This window comes from Phoenix dactylifera, unplaced genomic scaffold (assembly GCF_009389715.1).
Source record: "Phoenix dactylifera cultivar Barhee BC4 unplaced genomic scaffold, palm_55x_up_171113_PBpolish2nd_filt_p 000204F, whole genome shotgun sequence".
NCBI lineage: Eukaryota > Viridiplantae > Streptophyta > Magnoliopsida > Arecales > Arecaceae > Phoenix > Phoenix dactylifera.
In genome coordinates, this window is record NW_024067722.1 from 851910 (window position 1) to 861451 (window position 9542).

Below are 9542 nucleotides of genomic sequence, written 5' to 3' on the forward strand. Positions count from 1 at the left end.
GTTTCTGGCACAATGGTAGAGCTCACAATGCCTCTCGTTCTGCCCTCTCCTGTTTCACCTGCAACAAATAAAAGTGACCATTAGTAGCATAAACTTAAGCTGGAAAAAAATAGTAGGCTCAGTCGTTTAACAAGTCATTCATCAGATACTCCATTTATATCAGTCAAATGCACCACATGCCAATTGCTAGAATTAATAGTACCATAATCCAAAGGAAATTTGGCGATGTCCAGACTGTTACAATCAAATTTTGACGACAATTTCAGATACAACGCCATGTTGATCAAAGGTTGGGTCTTCATGATGTCACAAAAAAAATAACAGTGATTCCAGTTGTTGAAGATGAAAAGACTAGTGTGAAGAAAGAGAGAATGGACTAGAGATGGGGGTGAAAGAGGTAGAAACCATTTGGTAATTCGTAGTTGGAAGAGAGAGGCTTTTCTTTGCCATGAATCCAGCATATGCAAGCAAATGAAGGACTACCTAATGGATGCATGTGACTCCATCTGTTGGTGATGTAATGAGATTTAGTATAGTAATGGATATTATATAGCCTCTTTTTTTTCGATTGCATTTCTTATTTCTTTCTCAAGAAGAATGAGAGAAAGAAGCACACATCACCCAATAGGGAATGCATTAAACTCATTTCTTTTTATTAGACTCAATGGAAAGGTCTGGTAGGCATACCTCAACCTGTGCACTGAATTTTAATAGTAGCGAAACCAAAGCACTTTGCTTACATGAAACACAGACTAATGCCAGTTTTGGGTGAATATATATATATATATATATATATATATATATATATACATACATATAATAAGCATAGAATATAGCTAGACATAGTTAATGCGGCATCTTATGCAATATTTTCAGAAAAGGCGATACCAAATATAATAAGAATATAATCTATTTGTTGTTATATTAATATAATCAAATATAAAGAACATTAAGCACACCAAGTTTTCAAATTGACTGGCCATATGTTCATCTAGAAGGTTCAGCAAATTAAATGGATACGTCAATGCTAGCAAATTAAATCTTCCTAGCTACACCATTTCGCTTCGCCTGGAATCGCTATTTATCGATTGATTCATTGGTTGTCGATCCATCCAGCATGGGAAGAAATACAGTGGAAGTTTTGATATATTCCCAATATTTTCACAATAGTGGAAGTTTTGCCTGAACCAAATCCAGTGGTGGTCATCCTCCAAGCCGAAGGATTTCCATAACAAGATTCTCTCTCTCTTTCTTGTGGGCTATTAAATTATTTTCATATTGATTATTGACTATGTGGCTTGATTGTTAGTGCTCGATGATTTTGATAATTTACTTGAATATACAAAAAGAAAAAATATTTTTTTTTGTTGTCCACCAATTGTTTGCGATTTTTTTTTTTTCATAATTGCTTTTGCCCAACAAGATGGAGAAACATAAAGCTACACCCTTCTACGTAAAATTAGGATTTCTACCAGGACCCCATAGTAGATGTAACCATTGTTCTTATGGTGCACATTATAGCAGTTGGATCGCGTAGCGAAAGTGCGAATCCCTCGAGGAGCTTGAAGATGGTTGGACTTATCAACTATTTGAATGTTTTTGAAGTAGCTCGCCTTGCCAAAACCTTCTTCTGGGAAATGGCCATTGCTCATCTTCATGGAGGTGTGCCGACCATTTGAATTTAAGTTCACAACCTCCCCTCCCCAGTGTATCTCTGAGGCCAGTACCCCATTGGAGATTGATTTCCATACTGCAGCCAACAATTCCCCGTTTTTGGATCCTGCTCAAAAATAAAAACCATATGAACATTCATTAGTATTGATAGATGAGAAGTGAAAAAGCAATTAAATATGACTATTGTGCTTTTGCTATATTGAGAGCTTGTGAGTTAGGACAAGAAATAAACACCTTGTGAATCTTTTGCTTCTACCTTCCAGAGAGACAAAGTGATTTCATATTGGCATCCACCATAGCTAGAAATGGGGTAGATGGTGGCACCTAATGCTATCTCTTTGTTGACTTGAACGAACCCAGAGCATTGTAGGTTGTAGCAGCCTACTGATTTATAACCGTCAGCCTAAAATTTCATGGCAAAATATTAGAAGCCTTCTAATTTTTCATAATTTTTGCCTAATGTCATTTATCGAAATCAGGAATGTCTGTGGCGCCTCATCTCTATCATATAATTGACCAGAAAGAACCTAAAAAACTCAAAATAATGAACAATCTAATTCCCTCATATTTGATAAGATAAATTTATTAAAAAACTCTTGGAAGATAAGGTAGGAGAACATAAGGAAAGAGGAAACTAATAGAAACAACACATAAAAAACTTGGGAAAAAGAACGAATGTTAACTTACGGTCCAGAAAGTAAATAATCTTGTTTTATTATCTCCATACAAAATTGGATATACCTGAATTTTTTTCCACACCAAAGAGTAACCAGATGAAGTTAATTAATGCATGAAGAGAGAACTTTCAAAATTTCATATATTTAAAACTACTTTCTATTTATTCAAAATTGAAACAATAATATACATGCCATCCAGCTTTGATGGTATTGAAAAGTCTTGTAGGACCCCCAACAATCCAAAGTTGAGATAGACTGAACTCATTTTTCTGTTCCAGCTTCAGGTTCCACACATTTATGGTTGCCTTTGCCCCATAGTACTTACCTCCCCTTACGTAAACAACCGCATGCTACTTAAGAAAACCCACCAACAAACACAAATGAGAAAGGTTAGAGATACTTCACTCCAAGGTCACCCTTTTTCATAAATTTTAAAAATTATATACCTCATGTCCATTGTTATTCCAGTTGGATTCTATAGAAGTTGGATTTGGGATTGTCCTACGCCTGTTCTTTCCAAATCTTTCGATAAAGCTGGCCCTCAGCACATCGCCCTTCTTAGTCCTCCTAATAGGGATGGTGTCCTCTAGGCACCTCCCATTTTGATGCCAAAGTTGAGGTATGGAGCTAGTTTCCATCTTTGATGCCACCCTCTTCTCATCATATAGGCCTAATGGGTGGAAACTTGGTCTCATTTGAAGATTTTGCATAAAGTGGAGATAAAGTAAAGAGACCGCCAGGTGTAAACATTAAGTGAAGGTGAAGGATTTGAAAAGAAGAGTGTGTGGGGGGGGGGAAGAGACCACACCTGGATGGTGTGGGTTTTGAGGGAAGGATGATCGAAGGCTGGGTGATGAGAGATATGGACATAGTCTATAAAATCCCCATCCGGGATTTTTTTAAAGAAACAAATATTGGAGCAAATGAAACCACAAATTAAGAAGCATTGCAGCGAAAAATGCCAAAAAAATAAGTATGATGGAAGAGGAAAATTACAGTAGAAACTTGATAGGATTAAACTGAACGAACAAAAAAGGTGAAAACAAAAAAATTTCAAAATACATTTCCGATTAAAAATAATTTAGAAAATCTTCTTAAAACTCTTTTAGAATGAACAAAAAATATTTTCTTACCAAAAAATCCAAAAAAAAAAATGGAAAGAATAGTGGGATAGTAGAGGTTGATGCTTTTGACAGGCTTATCCAATCGGATCAGGTGTTGCTGCACCTCGAACTGCTCGATTGTAGCCCACGCTCTGGCCATGATGCACGATAAGCAAATCATCACCAGCAATAGCGCGAGACACTATTGTGCACCTCCATGGCCCCTTTTTTCAAACCCTTTTCAATGAAAATAAAAACATATGCTATCCTATATATATATATATATATATATATATATATATATATATATATATATATATATATATATATATATATATAACAAACTTCTTCTTCCTCGTTGCCAATTATATATCAAAGAATATCTTACATAAATTAAATCCCACAGATTCTGCTTAATTTTGTGCATTAATTGAAAGAGCTTATCTGATTATCAAATTAATTGTCCATCAATTGTTTCCTCCATGCTGAAGGATTTCCATAACAAGATTCTTTCTCTCTTTCTTGTGGGCTATTAAATTACTTGAATATACAAAAAGAAAAATATTTATTTTTGTTGTCCATTGATTGTTCACGATTATTTTTTCATAATTTTCTTTGCCCCACAAGATGGAGATACAAAAACCTACAACCTTCTACGTACAATTAGGATTTATACCAGGACCCCCGTAGTAGAAGTAACCATTGTTCTTATGGTGCACATTATAGCAGTTGGCTCCTGTAGCGAAAGTGCGAACCCCTCGAGGAGCTTGAAGTTGGTCGGACTTATCAACTATTCGTATGTTTTTAAAGAAGCTCGCCTTGCCAAAACCTTCTTCTGGGAAATGGCCACTGCCCATCTCCGTGGAGGTGTGCTGACCTTTTGAATATAAGTTCACAACCTCCCCTCCCCATTGTATCTCTGAGGCACTATCAGACAGATGAGGGAATAAGGAAGAAGGCCAGTACCCCACTGGAGATTGATTCCCATACTGCAGCCACCAATTCCCCGTTTTTGGATCCTACTCAAAAAATGAAAACCATCTGAACATTCATCACTATTTATAGGTGAAAAGTGAAACTGTGATTAAACATGACTATTGAATTTTTGCTATGTTGAGAGTTTGTGAGTTAGGAGAAGAAATAAACATTTTATGAATCTTTTGTTTTTACCTTCCAGAGAGACAAAGTGATTTCATATTGGCGTCCACCATAGCTAGAAATGGGGTAAATGGTGGTTCCCAATGCTACCTCCTTGTTGACTTGAACGAACCCAGAGCATTGTAGGTTGTAGCAGCCTGATTTATAACCGTCACCCTACAATTTCATGGAAAATATTAGAAGCCTTCCAATTTTTCATAATTGTTGCCTTATGTTGTCTGTCGAAATCAGGAATGTCTGTGGCACCTCATCTCTATCAAATAATTGATCGGAAAGAACCAAAAAACTCAAAATAATGAACAATATAAGATAAATTATCAAAAAACTCTTGGAAGATAAGGTAGGACAACATAAGGAAAGAGGAAACTAATAGAAACAACACATAAAAAATATGGGAAAATGAAGGAATGTTAACTTACCGTCCAGAAAGTAAATAGTCTTGTTTTATAATCTCCATTCAACATTGGATATACCTGATTTTTTTTCCAAACCAAAGAGTAACCAGATGAAGTTAATTAATGCATGAAGAGAGAACTTTCAAAATTTCATATAATTAAAACTACTTTCTATTTATCCGAAATTGAAGCAATAATATACATGCCAGCCAGCTTCGATGGTATTGAGAACTTCTGCAGGACCTCCAAGAATCCAAAGTTGAGACAGACTGAACTCATCTTTGTTTTCCAGCTTCGGGTTCCACACATTTATGGTTGCCTTTGCTCCATGGTACTTATCTCCTGTTACATAAGCAATCGCATGCTACGCAAGAAAATTCACCAACAAACACAAATGAGAAAGGCGAAAGAGTAGGGGAAGGAAATGGAAGGGTTAGAGATACTTCGCTCCATGGTTACTCCTTTTCATAAATTTTCAAAACTATGTACCTCATGTCCAATGCTATTCCAGTTGGGTTCTATAGAAGTTGGATTTGGGATTGTCCTATGCCTCTTCTTTCCATATCTTTCGATAAAGCTGGACCTCAGCACATCACCCTTCTTAGTTCTCCTAATAGGGATGGTGTCCTTGGGGCACCTCCCATTTTGATGCCAAAGTTGAGGTATGGAGCTAGTTTCCATCTTTGATGCCTCCCTATTCTCATCGTATCGGCCTAATGGGTGGAAACTTGGTCTCATCTGAAGATTTTGCATGAAGTGGAGACAAAGCAAAGAGACCGCCAAGTGTAAACATAAAGTGAAAGGTGAAGGACTTGAAAAGAAGAGAGAGTGTGGGGGAAAAAGAGCACACCTGGATAGTATGGTTTTTGAGCGAAGGATGATCGAAGGCTGGCTGATGAGAGATATGGACACAGTCTATGATATCCCCATCCGGGCTCTTTTTAAAGAAACAAACATTAGAACAAATAAAACCACAAATCAAGAAGCATTACAGTGAAAAATGCCAAAAAATAAGTATGATAGGAGAGAAAAATTACAGTAGAAAAAAATAAGTATGTTAGAAGAGAAAAATTACAGTAGAAACTTAATGGGATTGTACTGAACGAACAAAAAAAGGGAGAGGAGAAAACGAAAAATATTTCAAAATAGATTTTTGATTAAAAAGAATTTAGAAAATCTTCCTAAAACTCTCTCAGAATGAGCAAAAAATATTCTTACCTAAAAATCCAAACAAAAAATAATTGAAAGAATAGTGGGATGGTAGACCTGGATGCTTTTGACAGGCGTATTCAATCGGATCAGCTGTTGCTGCACCTTGAACTGCTCCATTGCAGCCCCCGCTCTCCCCATGATGCACGATAAGCAAATCATCACCAGCAATAGTGAGACCAGGCCATGGCTTACACTAATGTGCACCTTCATGGCCCCTTTCTTTCAAACCCTTTTGAATAAAAATAAAAACATATACCATCCAATATATATATATATATAACTGCTTCTTCCTCGTTGCAGTTTATATGCCCAAATATATCTTATTTTAATTAAATGCCACAAATTTTCCTTTCATGAATTAATTGAAATATCTTATCTGATTCTTGAATTAATAGTCCATCAATTGTTTCCTCCTTCGCCCCTTATATAATTAAAATTTAGATCTCTTTCTATTTGCAACACAATCAAAATTGAAGAGAGAGTCTTATGAATTTTAGCCCAACACTACTTGCCAATGATGAGAAATAATCTCTTATAATCATTTTTCTTGCCAAAAAAAATGATTAACTTGATCAAAATGTCCTTGACCAATAAAATTTTGTAAATATTATAGTTATGATTTTTAATAGTATTTGTCATGCTATCATGTTTCACATGAAACAATTATGGATTGCCAATACTTAGGTGGCTTGGGAGTACATTCACTGCTGACGAGGCGAGAGGTCATGGTGGCGAGACATGCCGCTAGGTACATTATGGAGCTGGACAGCTTATAGAGTGCCCTCATGAAGAGCAAGTATGGCTCACATTCGATGGTAGCCGACTTCAGGGTTGGACGCCATAGCTCCTTCACCTGGAAGGAGACTTGTGCCTATGCACTGATGGTGTTACCCGCAATCAGATGGACGATTGGTGACGGACAATCCTTTGATGTGATGGAGGATGCCTGGGTGACCGAGCAGCCATTAGGGTGGATGCCGACGATGGTGGACTCGGCGAGATTGTCAGGGTGCAGGGGTAGTGAACTGATTACTCCTGGTACGAGCAATTGGAATGAGGCGCTGATCTAGGAAGTCTTTAGGGAGTAGCTAGCTGAGAGGGTCCTGGAGCTTTCGATCCAGACTGAGGAGGGGGTGGACAGGCTGGTATGGACTCCGATAGGGAGGACGAGGGTGCATGTTAGGGATATGCGGGTAGTGATGGGGGGAGACTATCCAACAAATAGAGGATAGGTGGATCTGGAGGCTGCGCATCCACCTTCGAGTGGCTTTATTCATCTGGAAGGTGACTAGGGGCTACCTTCCAACCTGTAGTATACTAGCTAGGAGGGGCATCAGGACGATCCCAATATGTGAGGATTGCCTTGATGAGGAGACCATTAGTCATGCTCTTCTTTGCTGCCCTCGAGTGACACTGGTGTGGAGGAGCGCGACACTATATGTACCGCGAGGTTGGGGATCGGCGGAGAATTTACTACATCATCTATAGGCATCCATGCAGAGACCGGTGATGGTGGAGTAGAGCATCACCTGTGCTTACTTGGCTTATCATATTTGGTTAGATAGGAATGCCCACATCTTTGAGGAGAGGAGGTTACCCCCGCGAGCTGTGGTGACAGAGCTATCCGTCATGCATTCGTGATCATCGATACTACTAGGGCGACTTCACTTGGGGGGACTAGGGACACCTGGGGTTTCCATATCGCTGTCATAGCACCCAAAGTCATTCTTGTCACTTGGGAACCCCCACCCCCTAGTCACCTCAAAGTAAACTTCGACGGTAGTGTGCTAGCAGGAAGAGATAGATGCGGGACGGGGTTCGTGATCTGAGATCACAGTTGCCGCCTGATTGCTATAGGAGGACGGTACATCTGTGGCACAACAGTCATAGGAGCGAAACTCAGGGCGACATGGGAGGGCATCATCTATACGAGGATTGTTCTAGAGGTTGGTGAGATCACCCTGGAAGAAGACTCTGTTATGGTGATCGATTGGATTCGGAATGCTGTGTGATAGGTTGACAGTCATCCTCTCCTTAGAGACCTATTTTACTACCTATGCATACTCTAATATCTAGAAGATAGCTTTTGCCTGTCTCAAGCTTTCTAGCCATGTTCTTACTCGGTGGAGTTCGTACATAAGGAATAATGATATTTCTAATTCGACATGGAGCAAATTCAAGAACCTAATCAAGAAGCAGCTTTACCCAATTGGTTATGAGAGGATCGGTGGATCAAGTGACAGTATCTATGGTAGAAGTATGATCAATTTGTCTAAGACTACAGCACTGAGTTCTATAAACAAGCTATATGATTAAGAATTTTCATTGATGATCGTACATATTTCATAAAGTACGTTGGAGGTCTCCATGAAAGTATCCAAAAAAAACTGAAACTCTTCAAAATTGAAACATCGACGAAGCCACCATGAAAGCCATAGGGATTGAGGAGAAGAATCAACCTAAAGACGACAAGAAGGGTAACAAGTTCCAAAAAAAAAAAACACTACAACAAAAATTATTGTTGACCGCAAATCGCTTGTGGCATTTCTTACTATATGCCATTAAAAATCTTTCTTTGTTGCACTATGGTATAAATGTCGCTGTTTTCCAATAAGTATTTGTTTTATTAGTGGTACTTTATTGTAAATACCATTATAATTTTGTATCTACAGTATATGATTTGAAGTGATGGAAACTAGAACTACTATTATGGTATTTAACTAATATGCCAAAAAATAATACCATAATTTGTGGGATTTTAGAAGATTGCCCTAAACCTTAAATTGCTAATTTTTATAGGGAGCCTCGGTTTGGTAACATGGAGGCCATCAAATATGTTATTGTACATATTATGGTAGTTATTCGAATCTCTCATGATTAAAAACTTTTGCAGTAAAAATATTTATAATAAATCAGCATATCTTCTTGGTAATACTATATAAAGGTTACTGGTCCGATCGAGCTTGCATTGACATATTAAAAATAAAAACTTATTTAAGGCAAATATATATATATATATATTAACATTTTTTCATCAAAATCATTATTACTTTTATTATAGCATTAATAAAAATGATCAAAAATTAACTATTCTAAAAGAGTTTGGAAAAAAATTATATATGAATATAGTGACACATAAAAGTTAAGTTTTAAATATTTTCAACAATAAAACTTCGAAAATACATGAAGAATAAAATATTCATTTTTTTTATTTTCTAAAAAAGATAAGGATTTTTAAAAATAATGATTAAAATGTGAAATATTAAAATGTACATCAAATAATTATTTAATGATATGAATATATGTTAATAAGTTAAATGAAT

The 9542-nt window shown here is 37.1% G+C and overlaps 1 protein-coding gene and 1 pseudogene across 1 annotated transcript; both read right to left on the reverse strand.

Moving 5' to 3' along the window:
* Window positions 1–22: 22 nt before the first annotated feature.
* On the reverse strand, window positions 23–3614 carry LOC103717665 (annotated as a pseudogene).
* Window positions 3615–4107: 493 nt separating this feature from the next.
* Window positions 4108–6357, reverse strand: LOC120105134. Its single transcript, XM_039117292.1, has 7 exons — window positions 6274–6357; window positions 5858–5944; window positions 5497–5745; window positions 5210–5371; window positions 5032–5085; window positions 4625–4768; window positions 4108–4473 (listed from the first exon to the last, which is right to left on the reverse strand). Exons 1-7 carry the CDS (start codon window positions 6355–6357, stop codon window positions 4108–4110), a joined length of 1146 nt encoding a protein of 381 aa, XP_038973220.1.
* Window positions 6358–9542: the final 3185 nt, after the last annotated feature.